The 22,878-nt window shown below is 35.2% G+C and overlaps 1 protein-coding gene across 2 annotated transcripts; it reads left to right on the top strand.

Annotated features, from left to right (window-relative positions):
• The first annotated feature begins 236 nt into the window (after positions 1 to 236).
• LOC123554314 (steroid 17-alpha-hydroxylase/17,20 lyase-like) lies at positions 237 to 22,105 on the top strand. 2 transcript variants are annotated; one of them, XM_053548224.1, is made up of 11 exons: positions 237 to 275; positions 4,946 to 5,108; positions 5,410 to 5,487; positions 6,391 to 6,489; positions 6,708 to 6,801; positions 9,378 to 9,533; positions 11,174 to 11,388; positions 11,665 to 11,793; positions 12,641 to 12,745; positions 12,979 to 13,113; positions 15,243 to 22,105. In XM_053548224.1, exons 1-11 carry the CDS (start codon positions 252 to 254, stop codon positions 15,587 to 15,589), a joined length of 1,545 nt encoding a protein of 514 aa, XP_053404199.1. In that variant the 5' UTR covers positions 237 to 251; the 3' UTR covers positions 15,590 to 22,105. The 2 variants fall into 2 exon arrangements, with proteins under 2 accessions (XP_053404199.1, XP_053404200.1); XM_053548225.1 differs by lacking the exon at positions 237 to 275 and adding an exon at positions 633 to 780.
• The last annotated feature ends 773 nt before the right edge of the window (positions 22,106 to 22,878 follow it).

Here is a 22,878-nt window from a genome sequence, read left to right as displayed (position 1 = left end):
CAGTTAACTTGAACGATATCTGTGACGAATCTCGTAAGATAAAGAGCACTTATATCTAACTTAAAAATAATATTTTGCGGAAGTTGCACTTTGTATAACTTTATTGACATGTAAATGCGCATTATAGACAAAACATGTTCATGTTTACAAAATAAGACCTGTTCTTCGTTTGTGGTGATTTATAATATACTGAATATGGAAAATGACATGGTGACATCAATAGCGAGCTAGACGTTCCACTTTCAGCTAACATGCAGATTATTTACGACCGTTTTGTAAGTGACAACTGTATTAGCGTAGTTTATAGGCCGTCCGGTTATAAGTAAACAAGTAAGGTCGCCAGACAAAATTTTATGCTCTTACAACATTTGCAGGTCTCAAGGAGTACGTGCAGTGAATGCTCAGAATTGGTCCGGCATACCAGAACATGGACCTCAGAAAGAGTCTGGGGCGTCAAGGCAAATGTCTCAGAATGTGTCAGAGGTGCCAAAGTGAGGGCCTCAGAATGAAGCCAGCTTATGGGCCTCAGACAGGATCAAGGGTGACAAATCAAGAGCCTCAGAAACGGTCAGATGTACCCAGATAGGGTCAGGGATGACAAGTGTATAGCTTTATAAAGATTTAGCGCCCGCCCTGTGTTTTTCTAGTACAGAGATATGTCAAGCTCACATGAGATAAAAGGTTAAAAAAAAGCACACACAACTACAAGTACGCTATAAATATCACGTCGCAAAATCTCTTTTACATTTCCATAGAGTATAACAACGGACATTTATCAAAGTAAGTTTATGTTTCTTTTATAATAAATACATAAGTTATAGAAATGTACGTTTAAATTGTAAAGAACAGTATTATGACGTTTCTATATTTAGCATTCCCGTTTAAAAACAATTTATGCATATACACAAAGTTAGATCAACGTATAGATTACTTATGTGAATTTTTTTACTTTGCATTTCATCATTTTTATAAAATTGCTTTCCTTTGGTATGTTATCTATTTGTTTGTTTTTATTTTCTTGTAAAAATAAATAGTATTTAAATTTGGACAGTACAATTAACTGTTAAAAGGATTGTTTACCAAAAAGATACCGACTGAACGGTGAACCGTGCAGGTTATAGTCAGACTGCACGGATGTGAAGGCTGATCATGAACTGCGCTTTTCGCAAAGGCAGAATCAATCGTGTCCAGCATAAGGATTAAAATCAATCAATACTGAACTTATGGCCAGATTTTCATGTCATAACATTTATAAAGCTAATCCGTTGTGCTTTAAAACATCAAATGTGAGCTTAAAAATCATCACAACATATTTAAATAAAATATTGAATTTTTAAACGAGTAGTGACATATTTCAATTAACGTAACAATTGGATTTCAATAATTTAATGGAGCGCGTTATCACTCGGCCAACGAGAAATAAGTGATTGCTTCGCAAACCTTGTATATGGGCTTAATTTTTACGTATTCTTTACATATCAAAACGACGTCATACTGTGCGATATCCAGAGAATAAAATATTGAATTTTTTAAACGAGTTGAATAAAATAATACAATGCGGGCAGGCTCAGATCCAGAAATATTTGACTGAGGGACACTAGTCAAGAACGAAGACGTCACCGCCGAGGCGCATAGCGCTTAGAGCTTGTAGGTTTTTGAGGGGGCATCTGCCCATATTATGGGGGTCAGGATGGATCTCTCTCCTGGATTTTTTAAATACAGGCATAAAATGGTGGCCTCTGATGCATGTTGAGGTAATAGAGAGGTTAATGCATTGCTGATGGTATGGGGTTTGGGTGTCAGGAACATTTTGAAATACAGATATGAAATGGTGGCCTCTGGTGCGTTTCTGGGCCTAAATTTTGAGAAAATATTATTCCTTTGCCAAAATAGTAGGGTGCAACTTTGATGAGTATAGCTAGGTCAGTTCTTAGCCAACTGGGTGCGGGGTGGGGGGTACGAGCACCTCTTGGCCCGGCCCTGGATCGATCCTGGCCTAGCCAGGCTGTGTCGAGAATTTTACCAATTGTATTTAACGACTTTAATAAATTCAATTTGGAAAGTCAGACATGTAATATTCTTTTTATCACATGTTAGATTTCCTGCCGAAACATTTTTTTTTACTTTCTTTAACAATTATAATGAAGTCAATTCGACCAACGTCTCCTTTACTTTAAACAACGTTGACGTCACGGCTTCATTACACAAGTGTATTATTGAAATGTAATGTCTTTAATTCACTCCCTCGACGTCAAACATGTGATAACTGCTAATATGAAATTTTGCGAGAAACAATACATGAATGACATTTTTATTTATCCATCATTGTATTTCACATACACTGACTGGTCTTCAACAAATGTTTTGTACAACTGGAATGTGATCGTCCCTTGTTTTGCATTTTTCATGAAAAACCTAAAAATGATAACAATTATATCAGCATATTTTAGGGTAACAAGGTACCATGCACTAGTTGCCAATACTAAGATAAAGAACCCCTCAATATTTTAGTTAAAAAGTTACTGTTATTTTAAATTTACCTGAGAATTCGTTAACACTGTATCATTTTTATGATTTCGCCATTACAAAAGGGGACAGGGGTGAGAGGAGGGCAGGGGATCCATGTAGGGTTACCCATGTCCGTGTGCGTGCATGCGTCTGTGCGTCCGTTTGGGCACAAAAAGTGTGGGATCTTGCAATATCTTGGCACAAATAACCATCATAACAATACGACACCTCGCGTGCACATCCAGATCCCTAGCTCAATCAAAGGTCAAACTTAGAGAGCAAAGCTTTAGATGTTTGAGTAAGCTCACAATCTTTTCCAGCTGATAACTTTGTTCTGTATTGCCAGATTCTGAGAAAAATATTGACAACTAGCTGCCATAATTTTATGTCGTGTCGCATACAACATTCAGACCGCCTAGTTCAAAGTTTAAGACTTACTTAAGGCATACTTAAAGACGTGAAGTCACTTTTCTATGAGTGTTTCTTTGACTTAGTATGCATGCTTGAATATTCAAATGTCATTGCACAAATATTTTCCATAGCAAGATGGCAAGTCGCGTTTAAGACCCAATCTCTGCCATTTAAGTTCATATTTCTTGTTCTAAGCAGGCATGGATATCATAATTAGTTCTCCTAAACAAGTCGACTTGCTCTGTGAAAAGATCATTTGGAAAAAAAGACAACAAAGCAACATCAAAACGGACTCGATTTCATTGAGGTTGTTCATTAGAGTTAAGTGCAACATTCTAATTAAGGGAAACTATTTTATAGTAAAAATGAATGTACTTCATGATCCGAAAATAACCAGAAAGTACAATACAACTTCAAGTAAAGGAAGACTTTTTAACAGTTGTAAAAATGTTATTCCCCTGTCTTAAAAGTCAAAGTCACTATAAAAAGTCAATGATATAAGGTCATTTTCTTGTCCACTCTATACATTGTATTCTTTTTATTCATGAATGGATCTTCAAATGGCGTGACACAAACACTCCCCACAACAAGAGGACGTGTCCCGTTTAAAACGTGTACCACAACCCACTGTCACCAGACCAGAAAGAAAATTCAACTGTACATGTTATACCCTAACATAAAGCAAATGTATATTATATAGCATGTCAAAAATGTGTCTCATATTCGTTTACTTTTTGTTTAGCATATTTGAGCTGAATCTCTATTCCCATTTTGACTGACTTTTTTTTTATACTTTTCAAGCATTTGCCTTCGCCGTCTGTCTGTCCGTCCGTCCGTATTTGTCCAGCTTTAACAGGGCCAGATATCGACAAATTTTCACAGGAGTAATTAGTACCAAGCTTAGTTGTGCAAATCGCCGGCACGTTCCGCATCACTGCACAAAATGGCCGCAAGAGCTAAAAGTTAAAAAAAAATCTTGTCCGGCTTTCACAGGTCAAACTGCTGGCCGGATTTCGACGAAACTTCACAGGAGTGATCAGTACCAAGCTTAGTTCTGCATATCACCGACACGTTACGCTTCGCTGCACAAAATGGCCGCTACAGCTACAGATATAAAAAATTCACAGGTCAAACTGCTAGCCGGATTTCGACGAAACTTCACAGGAGTGATCAGTACTAATCCTAGTTGTGCACATCGCTGGCACGTTTCGCTTTGCTGCCCAGAAATGACCACCAGAAATAAAAATGGAAACTCTTGTCCGGCTTTCACAGTACTAACTGCTGGACAGATTTCGACGAAACTTAATAGGAGTGCTCATTACAAAGCCTAGTTATGCATATCGCCGACACGTTCCGCTTCGCTGCACAAAATGGCCGCTACAGCTATAGATATAAAAATTTTGTCCGGCTTTCACAGGTCAAACTGCTGGCTGGATTTCGACGAAACTTCACAGGAGTAATCAGTACTAACGGTAGTTGTGCATATCGCTGGCACGTTTCGCTTCGCTGCGCAAAAATGGCCACCAGAGATAAAAATGGAAACTCTTGTCCAGCTTCACAGTTCAAACTGTTGGACAGATTTCGACGAAACTTGATAGGAGTGATCATTACAAAGCCTAGTTATGCATATCGCCGACACGATCCGCTTCGCTGCACAAAATGGCCGACAGGGCGCTATAGGTAGAAGAACCTTGTCCAGCTTTCACAGATCAAACTGCTGGCTGGATTTCGACAAAACTTCACAGGAGTGATCGCAGTTTTGCATATCGCTGGCACCTTCCCCTTCACTGCACCAGAGCTAAAAATGGAATACATAGTTGGGAGACATAATTTATGTTCTTGTGACAAAACACCTTCTAGTTTATTTTGACATAAAAATGAGCATTCGTAGGAAACCTTATTTCTTTTAAGCGAATGTAAATGCATATAAAGCATCACCCTCCCTACTTAGTTAATCGTATGGGATCGATAGCATAGATAACAATGCTGATTATTATGTAATAATGCAATTTTCTAATAAATAAAGGAGAAAAGCACTGACATGTGGGAGTTTCTGGTTCCTGGTTCCGTTACGAGCACGTGTATTGTCGGTCTGGTTGCTGGGCTCATCGTGTATTGGGCGATACAAAAGTGGAAGTACAAGTATCCACCAGGACCCTCTGGACTCCCTCTCCTAGGAAATGCATTGCGTAAGCATCTAAAATTGCAGTTGTATATTTGAATTCTAATGTTGTAATTCTGTGGCGGCCATATAGGGCGCTATATTGCATTTGTTGTTTCGGAACTACAGCATATAATTTTTAAATCCAGTGATAAAAGTCCCCTTACATGGTTAGACATTAATTCTAGAACAGCTGACATGACAGTTCCTTACAAAATTTTCTTTTTTTTTACTGAGTTCAACTTAATGACTTGTACTCGGTCTGCCTTTCTATAATTATAAAACTTTGTTCTTAAGCATTTTATATAAAAGTTATTCCATTTTTATAGAAATCGATCAATCTAAGCTGCACGAGCAAGCGTTTGAATGGTCAAAGAAATATGGACCGGTGATAACTGTCGGCACAGGTAATTAATATTTCTATATGAATGTGATGCCGCTGATCACACCATTAAATTGTAAATTAGTATGTTTATTTTACCTGTAATTTGTGAACATATATTGGTGTTTATTAACAATGCCATATTGTCTTAATAACTTTAACATATGAACACGTAATCGAAATTTGGTTTGTATATTTCATCGATGATCACTTTTGGTCTATTAATCTTTAAGATTGAATCGATATTCCGTTTGTCTGTGTTATTATTGATCAGACTAGTCTGCTCAACATTTGATCATAAAAAGTAATCGAGGCCTGTAACCTGTAAGTAAACATAGTCTTTCTAAACAATGCTCGTAGAAGATTTGTTAAAAATGTGATCAAATATGATGACAAAAGGCCAGTACGTCGTTTAACAACTGGACACCTACAATTTTATTCTTGGAGAATGTTATAAATAAGTTCTGTTATTGCATACTGCACTGGGGTTGTGGAAATTTTTATACTTTTAATAACGTAATAAGCAACTACTTTTATGAATGAAAATATAAGTATAAAAGTTGCTTAAAGGAAATAATGATATAAAGGAGTCGTTTGTTTCACGTTATTTTTTCTTTGCTGTAGAATACAGTATGCTAGAAACATAATCTGTCACTAGGTGCAGAGCTGATTGGAAAATATGGCTTTCGTGAGGTGCAGAGGTGATTTGAAAATATGGCGTTCGTGTAACGGTTTTGGTGGTAACTTGGTTTAAAAGTAATTACCGTCGTCTTTACCCCTTCCATGACACGATTATCTATAATAGATTGAACCAATTGCCATTAAACTGGGAGATATTAACATCAAATGATCTACAAATAAATTGAATAATCATCATTAATGAACGCTCGTTGGAAATTACTAATGTTATATTTTGGAAACATTGCAGGTCCTATTCCAGTTGTCATTGTGAATACAATAGAAACTGCAATGGAAGTACTTGTGAAAAGGTCAACAGATTTTGCTGGACGGCAACTTTCACCTTCTTGTATGTTTTTTTTTTCATTAATTTATCTGCCTTCTTTTAATGCTGGAGTAACTTTAAAAAAACTGATAGGCAAAAAGCGCATCCTGTAATAAGAACATTTTAGATACATGACATACCAATGTTTTTGAATGTCAGTTTTCTCGTAAGAAAGTTAACTTTTATATTAACGTATATGATAAGAATTCGTCATATGTAAAGCTGTTTTTTCCCCCTTTAAGTTGATGTATTAACAAACGGAGGGAAGGACATTGGCTTTGGCAACTATGGACCAACATGGAAACTTCACAGAAAAATTGCATCGAAAGCTTTACGGTGTGTTTCCATTGACGGCGGACTTTCAGCTCACCAGAGCACGAAGTGCTTAGAGTGAGCTTTTGTGACCGCCCTGTGTCCGTCGTCCGTCGTCGTCGTCAACAATTTGACTGTTAACACTCTAGAGGTCACAATTATGGCCCAATCTTAATGAAACTTGGTCAGAATGTTACCCTCAATAAAGTCCTGGACGATTTCGATATTGGGTTATCTGGGTTCAAAAACAAGGTCATCAGGGCAAATCGAAGGAAAAACTTGTTAACATTCTAGAGGCCACATTTATAACTCTATTTTTGTGAAACTTGGTCAGAATGTTTATCTTGATGGCCTCTAGACCAAGTTTGAATCTGGGTTATGTTGGATAAAAAACTATGTCACCCGGTCAAATCAAAGGAAAAGCTTGTTAACACTTTAGAGACCAAATTTAAGATCTTATCTTCATGAATCTAGGTCAGAATGTTTATATTGATAATTTCTAGGCCGAGTTTGAATCTGGGTCATGACAGTTCAAAAACTAGGTCATTAGGCCAGATCAAAGGAAAATCTTGTTAACACTCTAGACACCACATTATAAGTTTGAGACTCATGAGAATTAGCCAGAATGTTTCTCTTAATGACCTCTAGGTCAGTTTTGAATCTGGGTCATGTGGGGTCAAAAACTAGGTGACCCAATCAAATTAAAGAAAAAACTTTTTAACCATCTAGAGGTCACATTTTGACCCTATTATCATGAAACTTGGGTCATGTTGGGTCAAAAACTAGGCCACTAGCCAAGATCAAATGAAAATCTTGTTAACACTCTATAGACCACATTTTAAGTTTGAAACTCTTGAGATTTCGTCAGAATGTTTGTCTTAATGATTTCTAGGATAAGTTTGAATCTGGGGTATATGGGGTCAAAAACCCAGTCAAATTATATGAAAAGATTATTAACACTCTAGAAGCCACATTTATGATCCTATCTTCATGAAACTTGGTCAGAATGTTTATTTTGATGACCTCTAGGATAACTTTGAATCTGGGTCATTTTGGGTCAAAAACTAGGTTACCCGTTCAAACCAAAGGAAAAGCTTGTTATCATTCTAAGAGGTCATACTTAAGATCGTATCTTTATGGAACTATGAAACTTGGTCAAAATGTTTATCTTGATGATCTTTAGGCCAAATTTGAATCTGGGTCAAGTGGGATCAAAAACTAGGGCACTAGATCAAAGGAAAATCTTGCTGACACTCTAGGGGCCACCTTTTTATTCCATCTTCATAAAACTTGGTTAGATTGTTTGGTATCATGAAGTATTGTATAATTTTGACTCTGTTTCATGTAAGGTCAAAAACTAGGTCAGTTAGTAAAATCAAAGGAAAAGCTTGTTTACACTCTAGAGGCCACTTTTTTATGCTCCAATCTTCACAAAACGTTGTCAGAATGTTAACTTTGTTTTCATAAAATCATCGACAAGTTTTAATCTGGGTCTTTTAGGGTCAGCAACTAGGTCACTAAGTCAAATTAAAGAAAATGCTTGTTCACACTCAGGCCACATTTTTGGTCCAATCTTAATGAAAATTGGTCGGAATATTTGTTTTCATGAAATTTTGGACAGATTAAAAATTAGGTCCGGTTGGGTAAAAACTAGGTTACTAAACCAAATCCAACAAAAGCTGTCGGAAGACATCAACGCTCGACTATTCAACAGCCTTGTCGATTGAATGAATACGAAAGTCGAAAAAGGGGCATAATTTAGTAAAACAGCAAAATAGGGTTATTGAACCTGCATAGTGTTTATCAACTTATGACAGTGGACAAGTGTGTAAAGTTTCAATCCATTCCCATTAGTGGGTACTGAGATACCAGCTTACATATATGAATTTAACCCAAAACTCCTAAGTTGAAAAAGGGGCATAATTTTGTAAATGCGAAGTTGAATTATTGACCCTTTGCACTGCATGTCATTTCATGACAGTGAACAAGTGTGTGAAGTTTCAATCCTTTTCGTTAGTGGATACTTAGATACCAGCTTACATACAAAAATTTCACCAAAAATTTCTATGTTGAAAAAGGGGCATAATTTTGTAAAAAAAAAAAAATAAAGTTATGGGACCTACTTTGTGCATGTCAGATCATGACAGTGAACAAGTGTGTGAAGTTTCAATCCATTCCAATTAGTGAGTACTGAGATACCAGCTTACATACCTTAACCAAAACAGTGCTGGTAATTGGGCGTTAAACAGCCGAGCGACCACAGGAATACGAGCTGTTCTATCCATACATTATTGATCTTTCTTGTATATATCAAGTTAATGTCACATATGTTTATAATATGTCATTTGTCTTGTCCAGATTATAATTTTGCATGCGTGGATATATATTTGGATAACTTAGCAAAAGTTATTTTGTTCTAAAATAATTTGTCGCATACAAGACATAGGGGTTGAAGTCACCTTAAAGGTAAAAATATTTTACCTTTTTGTCCGATATCGTATTTATTGCAAATGATTTTGAATTTCACGTCAATTTCTCTTGTAGGTTCAACAAAATTAAGCTATTACAAAATTTAGGTTTACCTTATTTCTATCCATTAGGCAGTACATGCAAAGCGATGCTTTACAAACCCTAGTTCATGATGCAGTCAAAACAGCTTTTTCTGAGATTGACCAACTATCTGGAGAGTTCGATCCGTCAGAATATGTCAACTTTATAGTTGGATATATACTCACAGGACTTTGTTTCGGAGGAACGTAAGTATACTATTAAAGTTAATCAAATTTTCGAGAAAGTTTGCAAAACTATAAACGTAGTGGCCTGCTTTGGATGGCAGTAGTTGTTGTCCCATAATAACGTAAAATAAGCATACACAAAAACTAAACAAGATTGTAACAGCAGCGGCATAATTTATAACGGCATTGCCATGTGAAATGTCTATGCTATAGATGTTAGAACTTAATATGTTAAAATATAAAGGTTAATATTGCTTTAATTATTATTATTATTTAAGAACATTTAACAAGTACCTTCTCCAGTTATTCAAAATATTTGCATTGTTTAGATATATATAATTACATCTATTGTGTATATACAAGATACAGCGTTCAAACTGTTATGTATGACTTCCGCCATTATTAATGATTAGGTAACAAGAGGTCAAGTTCTACATATGCAGGAAAAACCTACTTACATTTTAACGTCATGTTAACACACATTTAGGTATGAAAGGAACGAATGTTATATATGATTGTTAGTTCCAGATCCAGTTGTGAAAAAATAGGAAATCGGTACACTCTAAATTATACTAAAAAAGATACACTTCAAATATGAAAAGATGCAGAATTTATAGCTTTTACTAAAGTTACTTAGTATAATTAGGTATATTGTTTTAGCGATGGAATTTATACTTGAATAAAAATTTTTAACTGTTTAAAAATCTTGGTCCTTAATATGGTAAGGCCGTCGTAACAATATAAAGTGAAAATATTTAACGTTTTCGCTTTCAACCTGTTTCGCTTTCAGCTGCAGGTTGGAAGCACCTACCTTGCACACAGCTGTTACATACATAAATCTTCCGCATAATCTAGTAAATGGGTATTTTTTCGTAAGTCAGCTATATTTAGAAACTTGCAATTACACTGATTGAACGCGTACGGACAAAGCAGTACACGAAGTAGGTCTTTTGCATGTTTTGCGGTCATTAGGCACACATCCGTCTGAAAATGTTATGACTGATCTACTTGTAAACTAGCACTTTTGATACAGCCCTGTGCTTATCCGACCAGTGTAACAATTTGAGTCAACCAGGTTTTTCTGAAGATTTTTTCGCATACCGTTACACCGTGTCCTGCGTTAATGTCGCCATGCTACAGTGCACGTATCATAGTGGTTGTTTTGTTAGCTTTGTCAAAAACTAGCAAACATTAAAACTAAACATGAGTGCAACTTGGTGCTAGCGGCATTTGTTTGGCTCTCATCAATGTGTTTGAAACAGATGAAACGTCTTCTGCTGTTATTCTATGTTTGTTGATTTTATATTTTGTGTTAAGCTCCAATGATATGAGAACTGACGTGTCTACTTAAAAATAGTTACAGTGCAACCTCTGTACAGCAAAGTAAATTTCCTAGTATATTTCAGCTTAGGGAAATTTTGATGATGTTGTTACAGAGAGGTTTCTGCTTAAGAGAACGCCGCTCTGGAGAGGTTGTCCTGTAATTATAGGAATAAAAAAGTTTACATACAAGTATTTCTGTTATTTCATTTTCAACTTGTAGTAATTTTGTTATTTTAGTTTCGACTTGAACATAGAAACTGAATTAAGTATTTCTCGATGTTTATCCTATTGTAAGTCGCACTTTCGACTTGTCTGTTTTCTCTCATATTTACTTATAGGTACGATTTCAAGGATAAAGAGGTGCAATATATACATGAGAAGGAAGAATATGTTTTAAAGGAGCTTGGGATGGGGGCATTAGAAGATTTTATTCCAGGACTAAAATATGTCTACAAGTCCAACACATTTAAGATCGTGGAAGAATTCGTGAAAGACATTATCGATGGTTTTATCACTAACAAGCTGAGAGAGGCTGAGAAAACATTTGATAAAGGTATGAGTAAAGTATTAAGTCAAAGAGAAAGTGCATGGCTTATATAATGTACTACAAGCTTTCAAAGAAAAATGATATATGAAAAGTTGTACTAGATAAACCATGTGACCGCTGAAACAGTGCATATGCCAGCTAGTAGCCCCGTGATAATGAACAGGAGAAAAAAGGTCACTTTCCTTTCCTGTACAAATCATAACACTTAACTTGGAAGCTACGGAAATTTGAATGGTTTTTGTAGTTACATGCATAGTAACCTTAAATAAATATTTTTTTCAGACAACGTCCGTCATTTCACAGACAATCTAATCTTAGCCCGTGTGGAAGCTGTGGAAGAAAAGGGTGCGGGAATACTGAAATCACTAACCGACCAACACCTGGTGCAGACGCTGTCCGATATTTTCTTTGGTAAAAGTTATTTGTTTTATAAACGCCACCGACATTTATAAGTTGTGAATATTCTGGGGCTAGATGACGTGGACCGTAGTATGCATTTCCTCTACCGTCCATGAATAGTCTCAATCAAACCGAGCCTGCAACACTTTAAATTTTTGACGTGTTGAGCGACCTGTGGAGTTTCCATTTTTTCTATTTGATGTTTTGCAAACTAGATTTGAAGTGACTTTACTTTGAAGTTTTTTTCTAAAAGGTTGGAGTAGATATTGTAACAATTCAATTAAAGACATAGGAAGTTAATATACAAAAATGTATGAATCTAAGTAATACATATCTGAAATAAAGAAGGATTATTATAACAGTACCTTGATTTAAAATGTTGAATCTGGCTCGAGTGGGTCTTTCCAGGCCTTGATCTCCCGAGGTGCTTGGCCGAGTATGAGCCGACCAGGCAAAATCACCAGAAGCGAATGTATCATTGCAGATCAAAGTACTGTTTTAATGACCTTTCATTATATACATATACCTATATACAATATATCAGTCAAAAATTAACTACAATTTTAGATAGATAAGACTAAAACCTCGTTTAAACCGGTGATTGTTTTGTCGTATGGAATATCGAGACGCAATTATTACGTCATTTCCTATTGAATATTTATTCGTATCCAATAGGTGTTGAATACAGGTTTTTTTCTCTTCGTTATTGAAATATATGCTGTATTTGAGACAGAATTCGTAAGTTTATAATAAAGATGAGCAAAAAGGGAAATATATAGTATATAACGCATTTCGCACCAGATCCTTGCAAAGCAATATTGGTCAACTTTAATTCAATCTGCTGATTAATTAATTGTAGCTGGAAGAGACAGGTCGACATTTACTCTGAAAGGTGCGATACTACACATGGTCGCCTTTCCCGACATACAAGACAAGGTACAAGAAGAAATTGACAGAACTGTTGGTAGGTATTTAATCTGTAGTTCATGTTTCAATCCGATTGCAACCATACAAAACATTTGCGACAGGGCTTGTTTGTATAATTTAGGACAGAATCATGATTTTACAAAATATGTGATTTACTTTTTTGTAAGATTAAGTGAAAGTAATTCGAAAAAATTGTTACTATAATTTAAAAAAACTGACTAAACAGAACAAATAGCAAAATCTCTTCAGTCATGTTTTTGTGAATTGTAGGCAAGGATAGACTTCCTGGCATTCATGACCGACCTAATCTTAGCTACACGGAAGCTGTGTTGTATGAAAGTATGCGTCTGGGAACAGTAGGTCCATTAGGAATACCCCATATGACCATTTGTGATACTGAAGTTGGTAAGCTCCATTTTATAAAAGTTCTACATAAAACCAGGTTATCAGTCCCTTACCAGTTTCGGGGACTTTAGGAATGTTCTTTTCCGTCCGTATTTCCAAGCCCACATTTGCGTACTTAAGATGTCATTCATTCCGTAAGGCTTTTATGTGTTTTTTTTCTTTTACGTGGCTAAAAGAACAATAGAGAGGACAAAAGAGTAGCCACGTAAATACCCATATGTAGGAACGTTTGTCATTCCGTCCGTCCGTTCGTCCGCGATGTCGTGTCCGGTCCATTACTATGTTATTCAGGAAGGAATTTTAATATTACTTGGCAGAAATGTTCTTCATGATGAGACGACGTGTCAGTCGCAAAACCCGGACCCCTGGCTTAAAGATCAGTATCACAATTTGAGGTCAAATATCAACAGGGTTTTTTCCTGTCCGGTCCATAACACTGCCATCTATGAAGGGATTTTAATATTACTTAGCACGAATATACCTCATAGTAAGACGATGTGTCATATACACTTCCTGACCTCTACCGTAAGGGTCAAGTTCATATTTGGCAGTCAAATGTCTACATGGCATAAACGTTTTTTTTTCAAGTCCGGTCTATAAATCTTTCATTCATTCAAGGATTTGAATATTACTAGGCACAAATATTCCCTATGATGAGACGACGTGACATACGCAAAACCTGGACCCCTAGCTCAAAGGTCAAGGTCACAATTGGAGGTAAAGGTCAACATGATTTTCTCCTATCCGGTCTATAACTCTGTCATCCATTAAGGGATTACAATATTACTTTGCATTAATGTTCCCAATGATGAGATGACATGTTATGCACAACACTCACGACGCTAGCTTCAAGGTCAAGGTCACACTTGGAAATTAAAGGTCAATAGAAATGTTCTATCCGGTCTATTACTTTGTCATGCAAAATAGGATTTTAATATCAGTTGACACAAATATAGCCCTGGATGAGACAACGTGGCATGTGCAAAACCGGTCCCTTAGCTGAAAGGTCAAGGTTACACTCTGAATTCAAAGGCCTAAAGGGTTTTTCCTGTCCAGCCTGTAACTCAACAATCCTTAAAGGGATTTTGATATAAATGGCACAAATGTTTACCACCATGAGACAGAGTGTCGTGCGCAAGAACCGGGTCAAGGTTACACTTAAAGGACAAAGGTCAGATACATGAATGACTTTGTCCGGAGCATTTCTTCTTCATGCATGGAGCGATTTTGATGTAACTAAGAGGCCAAAGGTCAAATTCAATAATGACTTTGTCCGGAGCATTTCTTCTTCATGCATTGAGGGATATTGATATAACTTGGCAAAAATATTCACCATGAGGCTCTCATTTTTTTAGAATTACTTCCCTTTATTGTTACTATAAATAGCTAATATTGTAACTTTCTTATAACTGGCTGTAGGGAAAATTAGTTTAAACTGTATTTATTTCCACAAATTGTATATACAAACATGAGTACTATATTCAAATTAACAAAGTTTGATAAAAAGACATACATCAATCAAAATAGTACAAACAAACAAACAAACATATATAGGAAAAATTCGAGACCGCCTTTTTCTGTGGTACAAATTGCATGTTACATCCATTTTTAGGTGTATTTTGACTAATCTCTACCTGGTAAAAAGTTTTGTGTGGACATGTATTATATAGATATTTTAGGATTATCTTCCCTTTGTTGTTACTATAAATAACAGTAGTCAAAATTATGTGCCTTCCAGTAGGGAACTTTGTATTTCATGGCAATACTTCATTCACTTGTTTCCATATAAGGTGCCTGCTAAATAATAATTATTCTATATATATATGACAAGTAAACAAGCATTCACAATTGCGTTAAATTAAATACGTTTGAATTTAACTGTGTTTAAGTAATATCTAATCTTTTCAAATTGAACATCAAGTTTAACTGAATTGTTAAACTGGCCGTTTGAAGCCTTTATAAGATGTGACTATGGAGGGAAACATGGGAGTCTGTTGTAGTTGAAATGTTGCTTAGTGTCATGGGTAATGCCATGGATATGGTTAAACGTAAATTCATTTATTGTCGTGACCAATAAACCTTTTGAAACGGTAACAAACATGTAAATAATTCTTCTATTTTTCATAAAGCTGGGTACAGGATACCTAAGGGAACATCAGTTATGGTCAATCACTGGGCCCTACATCATGACCCAGACGCTTGGGACGATGTTGATCGTTTCATTCCTGAACGTTATTTAGACGAGAATGGAAAACTTGGACCTAAACCAAAGAACTGGTTGCCATTTTCAGCGGGAAAGAGAGTATGTCTCGGAGAATTTGTAGCTAAACCGCTGCTGCATTTGATCTTTGCCTGCTTAATGCAGCGTTACAAGTGGAGAATGATATCTGGAAAATGCCCGGATTTGACAGAAGTTGGCGGAATAAATGGTCTCGGCTACAATTCTTATAAGGTCATCGTGGAAAAAAGAATTTGATAATATACAGAACAAAGAGGCTTAAATACACTGCATTGCGCTAACACTTTTCGAAAGGGGTTGGGAGTCTCACTGAACCTTGCATTAACAACAAAGATGACGGCAGTGAGTTTTTTTTCCAAAATAATGTGCTTTTCTTACACATGCAGGAGAAGAACACCTGGTTATAAACTTGCTACTTACGTTTTGGAACATACCAGTGTTTGTGTCTACGTAAAAGTTGTTGTAGTTTTCCGGGAATGCTGGTCACGAGATTAGAATCGAAGGAAAATATAACTAAAATAAAGTACAAAGTTCAAGGCATTTTGCTTTAATAGTACTTTTTCACGACTATAAACACTTTTATCATATACTACAGGTTTCTGTTTTTTATATATACTTACAAAACTATCTGTCTGCTGCTAATGAACTTTTTTTTTCATGGTAAGGTTCAGTGCCCAGAATCAGTGGGTAAAGATTAGTGCTTTACAAACACATTATTGTAGGGGCTCACGCACCGGAGGTAAGCTAGGTACAAAGTAGAAGAAAGGCTGAAGGTATTCAATTTTCTCTCATCCTGATACCAGTTACGGTGTTACCAATGGCATAGTTGTATAATTAACGTTATATATACATATGATTTTATTACATTTCATGGAAAAGCCTTGAAATGGTATAATTACAATGGAAGAAAATGGTACCTAAATAGCCTGACCGTATTCTAACAGTTTACTAAACTTTGGAAATGTACGACTACAATTAACGTAATGTGTTTAACAAATATTCCAGTGTTTGCTAACTTGCACAAAGTAAACTCTTTGTAATCAGCAATAGATAAGCAGTATAAAATGACAAGAAGGCTGCTGTCCACTTCATCACACCCAGCTGTTACCGGAGGATTAAATCAGAGATCTTTTATAACAATGTGATGTGCTGTTATTTACATATGATTTTTAAAAAAGCTGTTATTATTTAGTTGGACCTTATAATTATCTTCAGAGTAGATGTGCTGTAAAATAAACACTCTATTACCCTCCTTATGCTATGCTATGGAAATATTGAGACTCACATTAAACTTTTGTGCTTTTAACAATTGTATAAATACAAATTACACTGAGCGAAACACAAGGGATGAAGAAGCTTTTGATTCGAAGCTGTAGACTATTGAACCAGACATTATAATGAACGGTATCTATACCTAGTAAGAAATAACAACAAGCATGGCTAGTTCACATTAATTCATTTTAGGTCGATTGTGAAACAAATTCTGCAGCTTGAATAAATTATTCTCCACATCTCGTTTCTAGCAGGAACCATCGTCACAAGGGTTTGAGAGAAGAGGAGTCATTTTTCCTGTTAATACTGAGTGCCAAGCAAGCGAGTTATTGGTACGATTATTCAAGCCTTTGGATGACGCTGTCGGTAAGTGAACCATGACCTCTGGCACCCGAACCTGACGCTCTACCTCTAATGTTTCAAAGCGATATATGGTTAATGGATGATATCACAAAACATTTAAATTGCCAAATCTCGAAATTCATGTTTGCAGTAATTTGTAGTTGTTAAATGAAAACGTTTGTTGTATCTGGGTTGGGTGAATAGGGTTTTATCCTCGGACATTCTACTTTTTTCATAGGCTCTTAAACACTTCCGCGAAATGGTTGTTCGATCATATCCATGCATAGGAATGATTCTACAATACAAAAACTACAATATAGCAAAAGTGTTTCACTCAGTATAGTTTATGTATATGAAAATGTCAAGAGCGCAAAGTGTTGAATGCCAACAGTATTTTCATAGCATAACATACTCTTATGTAAGTAGAAAGACTATGGGGGTGTTTATTTTATGACACATCCTCTGTGAATATACTCAAAACTCTATTAAGGTCCAACAAGATGATAATCGCCTTCTAAACATTTATTTGCCGGCAACAGTCTCTTATTTAACATTTTGATAATAATGTGTCAAAACGTAAAGAAGCTTTCATATCATGTTGTACTGTGAATCTATTGAATCGATTGTTTGCAAACATTGGAATATTTGAAAACGCAGAACGTAAGTTTTCGGTCATACATTTACTTACTTATGTATAATGTCAGGATAAAGTCAAGCTATTTACTTACCTTTTCTCCTGCAGTAATTATATAATTTCAAGGCTTTTCCATGAAATTTAATGGAATTATTTGCATACTACGTATATTATACAACTATGTCAGTGATAACATCGTAACTGGTATCAGAATGAGAAAAAAATGAATACCTTGAGTCTTCCTATTGTTTCGTACTCCAATGATCATTCAATCACCAACCCCCTGAAACAAAAATAATTGAACCCCTGTAATGACGTGTTTGAAAAGCACTATGCATCACCCATTGATTTTAGTACGGAACATTACCATGAAATTAAAATTGAGTTTTAACGAAATTTAGAAGTTAAGAGAGAACGCAGTGGTTGGTCCAGTCGTAACACTGTGTGACTGTGAAACCAGGGGTTGTGCGTTCGATCTCCTGCTTTTCCAACTAAAATTTACGATCAAGATTTGGATTAAGAGTCATGAAACTTTTGGAATTGGAGTGTCGTCTGTATCCTCCACTATCCTACAACTAAAAGTTACTAGCAGTCTCCTGGAGGAGTCGCTCCTATTATATGAGTAATCTTCACACAAAATTTAACAATCATACAAAAGTATATTTTCATTTTTGAATGGTTTTTTCTTAAACAGTAAGACTTTTGTTACTACTCATTTCTATGCCAAAATCTATAATCAGACTGCCAGAAAATAATTGCATATTCGTTGCTCATTGTTACCCAGTTCTTTTGTCTTTTCTTTTACATTTAATCATACTACACTTTATACATTTTAAACATTTAAAATCGGAAATATTTATTACAGGGATACAGGCTTCGTATGTATCTTTCATTTGTGTTTTTTTTTTGTATTTTGATTGATGCGACAAGATTGTTTTATTTGTTAAAGTTGTAGCTTACTGCATGAAAAATAGTCCGTGAATCACATTGTGTCCGCATAAATAGATGAACAGTTAGTTTGTTGTCAAATATAGGGTTTGAGGCATTTTACTTGAGCATTCTGAAGTGTAAATGTTCAAATTTTTCCCCTGTTATATAAATATAAGTTTAAAATTCTAGAGAATTGTTTCTGAGAATCAAATGGTGCTGAATATACTTTATAAGTTAATTCTCAACTTTTATCTTAATTGTAACAGCTTTTGAAAATATTTATTGGTTTGTAATGCATTTGCACTTGAAAACTACTCAAAAGGGCTTTGAATTATTATTATTTTTATTATTTTAGGGATAGGTCACTTTTTGTTATTCTGTTAATATTCCATATCATGCAATCAACCTTTCAAGAGATACTATTTACCTTTGGAATGTTACGAAGTACATATCATAGCTTGTAAATAGTCCGGATTGTTGGAAATCAAAGTGATAAAACCTGGTTTTGAAAATCAAAAGTAAAGAAAGATGAATATATTAGCATTTATAGCTTGTAGGATATTCCTTTCATAAAATAACAGTGTCATATACTCTGCAAGCGGATATATTCTAGAAAGAAAATATTTTAAAATTAATGTGCTTGAATATGTGCGATCACAGTAAAAAGTCAGATTGCAAAAGGATTATTGCGAAATGATATAATACGAGTCAATACATTTTATCTTTATACGTTTCCTTTCCGGTTTCTTACATTTATGTATCTTTCATGTAAACAGAAATACTTTATACCACAAGGTGCGTTTTGCTCTTGCTTCTTAAAAAAATCTGTAGACATTTCTTCAGTGGTTAAAAATGATTTTGACCACCTTCTAGACATTTTTATGAAAAATTCCAATTACAGCAGTTGTAAATTTCTTATGCAATATTTAGGTAGCGTATACACCGCTTTGAATGTTCCCTAAAGTGAAGATAAATGGGTAGGCCTCTTTTATAGGACTAGTAAAGCATTGAATGTAATGGTAAGAGTCACAAAGGACAAAGTTCTTAAAGCAAAATCTGCAATAATGACCTTAAGACTCTCAAACTATGGTAACTTCAGGCAACAGTGGTTTTATTCAATTTTATTGCCGAAGCTATTCCTGCAGGACCTTCATTTAATCGTACTTTTTATGACAAAATAGTCCGAGCTAAAAGCCGCATCATTTCTTTCAGATAACTAAGGATATGATCAATGACGATAAAGTGCGGATGCGATTGTTAAATGAATTAAATAGAATATTTTTATTTCATGATCAGAATGAGTGAATGATCAGTTTTAATAGCTCTATACACATGCGTCGGGTTACAAAAGCTTATGATGTGGGTGCTATCTCAAAGGTTTTTGACCATGTATAAATGGAAAAGTAATTGGGCGGAATCAGTGTATAAAGGTATCACGTATCCTGAACTCATTCCGATACTATTTGCATTTTATACATGGGGAGAAATTTTGAAAAGTAGGACAATTGTACTAAGATCTGACAATCTTGCGCTGTAGACGTTTTGAATAAAAATAAAAGTCATGACACTCATACGACATTTGATGCTACTTATTCTTGAGAAAAACATTTAAGTTAAAGCAAAACATGTAAGCGGGGAAAAGAATGAGATAAGTGACGCTATAAATCGTTGTCAGCGGCAAAATTTTCACACAGTGCTCCACAGCGGCGCACATAGACTGCCATTTGCGGTGTCGGCAGGATTAGCAAAGGTTCGATTATATTGATCTATATTTCCTATGCCTTCTTCAGAGAACAATTGTTTTCTACCATATTTCCCTGCCAGTAATTATACAGGGTGAGAGAAAAACAATTAACTGGTATCTATCTCTACAAATACAATCTGACAATGATATTAAGGATGTCACGATTTGAGTGTTTATTATCTAAACGTGTTATTGAATTAATGAAGCGATATACAAAATGATGGGTGTATTGATTAAAAGTGTTTCTTAAGGGTAAGATATTAAGCTGTGTTTTTAAAACTATAAAGCTAATTATATATTGACTGAATAAAATAAAAATAAAACGAATTAACAGATGAAATTGTGAAAATACAGTGACTCAGGAAGGGCCTTTAGTTGTTCGCCCATTTTGCGGTTTAGCTGTGTCATATTCAATGATTTACTTGAAACTCATGTGGGCGAAAAAGGTAGATCACTAGGTACTGCTGGATCTTTAAAGACTGTGCATGCTACAGTTTTATTTTAATAAAATGTTTAAATGGTAAATACTAAAATATTTATCTTTGTTAGGGTCATTCTATTTGCAGATGTAAAAAAAAAAAACAATGTAGATACTTGTATATCTCAAATTTTCAATGCAAATCAGGTATATTCACCATCATAGAAACACACAAGAATACGAATATTCTGTGGTGGGGCTTTAAATTCATACCAAATAGTAGACGTGATAACATTCGTAAAGTCGGAATTAGAGTTAACATAAAGAAAGCTGGCTGCTATGTTAATGATCATTTTCCGACTAAAGTAGAAGAGTACCGGCTTAAACTGTTTCCTATAACGAAAAGATACAGAAACGACCCATTTAACACTCAAAACTATAACCTTGTTCGAAACAGGAACTTCATGTAGGAAATTTACTTTGCAATTTAGAATCAGGAAATTTTGAAAACAATTCATCTCGAGGACTGAAATAAAATGACCCAGCTACATCAGCTCACAATGTCAATAAACACACGCATTTAACAAAAATAAGGTTTTAAGTAATAGTTTTAAGGTTTTAGTAGATTTCACCATACCAAATTCATTTGCTGTCTCAGGGACAGCAGTGAACAAGCCGAACAATCAACGTTCATAGAGATCCACTCAAGAAGAAAGGTCTGTCAAGAGATATTGCGACGAAACGAGTTCAGGTGACTAAGACGGGCCTTATTATAATTAGACACAATCCGATAATCGCAAGCTCGAGGCAATATGACGACACTTGTGAAAATACACAATGAAATAGAAATGAAAGTACAGCTATATAAGGCGTGATTGTTAAATCAATTTACAATTTTTGCATACAAATTTTGTTGAAAGTCGGTAGATATCAGGTACGTATATCTATTGATCGACATAATAGATCGACATGTATGTGGAATTGCACCAGTACAGTTATACCTGATTTATCCTACCTTCATGCAAAATAAAGGCAAAAATCAAGGGGTCAGATAAATTTTGCTTTATCTGGTCAGTGACTAAATAAAGCTTGGCGGACTACTTTTTGGATTTTTTTTTTAAAACGACGCCATCTTGTTTTTGAGAATAACTGCTAAAAGACATATTTATGCAATTATTTTCATAAACGCGCTTTTATTAGGTATGTGAGACCATCACAAATGTATAGTGTATGCATACCGTACTTGCAATTACTACAAAAAGTTTTTATAACGGAAACGCTCGGAGAAACGGAAAGTGACTCATGTATAGCGTTTGTTCAGAATTTTAGCTTTCTACTCGTCAATCTAGGAATATATTGCATCTGTAATGGAGTGTTATTGAATAAAATCATCGAGGAAACGGTTTGCCTATTCGTTTTGTCAAGCGGCGATATGGCGTGTATATAAGTCTCGTCAATCGTTTGCTTGGTGAGGATGGGCAATCCGACATTCAACTGAACTTCGGACAAAACTTCACTTGGCAGCAAATTAAAATTATTCTTTAATGTTCAGCAGAACAGAGAAGTCAGACACAAAGCAGAACAAGGTTAGCCTTTGTTTTTCGGCTCTAATTTTATAATATTTTTATTTTAAAGACCTGTTTGTGTAATTGTGGGGCGTATTAATTTCTGTGCAAGACAGACTCAGATCTAGTTGGTGGTAAATTTTGAATTTTAATTAAAAAATGATTTTAGATCTGGAGGTAGGATAAATAGAACATTAGGTTACTGTCTTATAAATTTAAATTTATTAAGTTCGTCTACGAAAAAATAAAAGTCTCGGCAGAGCCTCGACTTTTATATTTTCTCCGACTCACTTAATAAATTTAAATTTATAAGACAGTAACCTAATATTCTCTATCTATTTCCTTGATAGGAACGTATGATGTTGTAGGGTTAACGACACAAAAATTTATTCCTTGAACTCTGTGTCCTTAACATTTGATGTATACTTTAAACCTAGAAACCCTTTTGTGTTTTATGGTGTGGTCCATTTGCAACTGAAAACAGATTATTCGATCAGGGTCTTTCGAAACTGATCATTTTGAGAATCGCTGATTCGATCGATGGTCCATTTGGGAGATTTTAACTGACATTAATACCCATTCTACTAGCAAATATGCTTGTTTGGTAAATTTAACACACGG

The sequence above is a fragment of the Mercenaria mercenaria genome, chromosome 7, assembly GCF_021730395.1.
Source record: "Mercenaria mercenaria strain notata chromosome 7, MADL_Memer_1, whole genome shotgun sequence".
In the NCBI taxonomy this organism is placed as follows: Eukaryota; Metazoa; Mollusca; class Bivalvia; order Venerida; family Veneridae; genus Mercenaria; species Mercenaria mercenaria.
The sequence above is the reverse complement of the archived record's forward strand: the minus strand, read 5'-3'. Positions and strand labels throughout refer to the sequence as shown.

Coding starts and splice junctions, on each gene's coding strand:
- LOC123554314 (XM_053548224.1), top strand. CDS start 252: ATGCAGATTATTTACGACCGTTTT. Junction 5,488..6,390: donor GGTGATAACTGTCGGCACAG/GTAATTAATATT, acceptor GAAACATTGCAG/GTCCTATTCCAGTTGTCATT. Junction 11,389..11,664: donor TGAGAAAACATTTGATAAAG/GTATGAGTAAAG, acceptor TATTTTTTTCAG/ACAACGTCCGTCATTTCACA.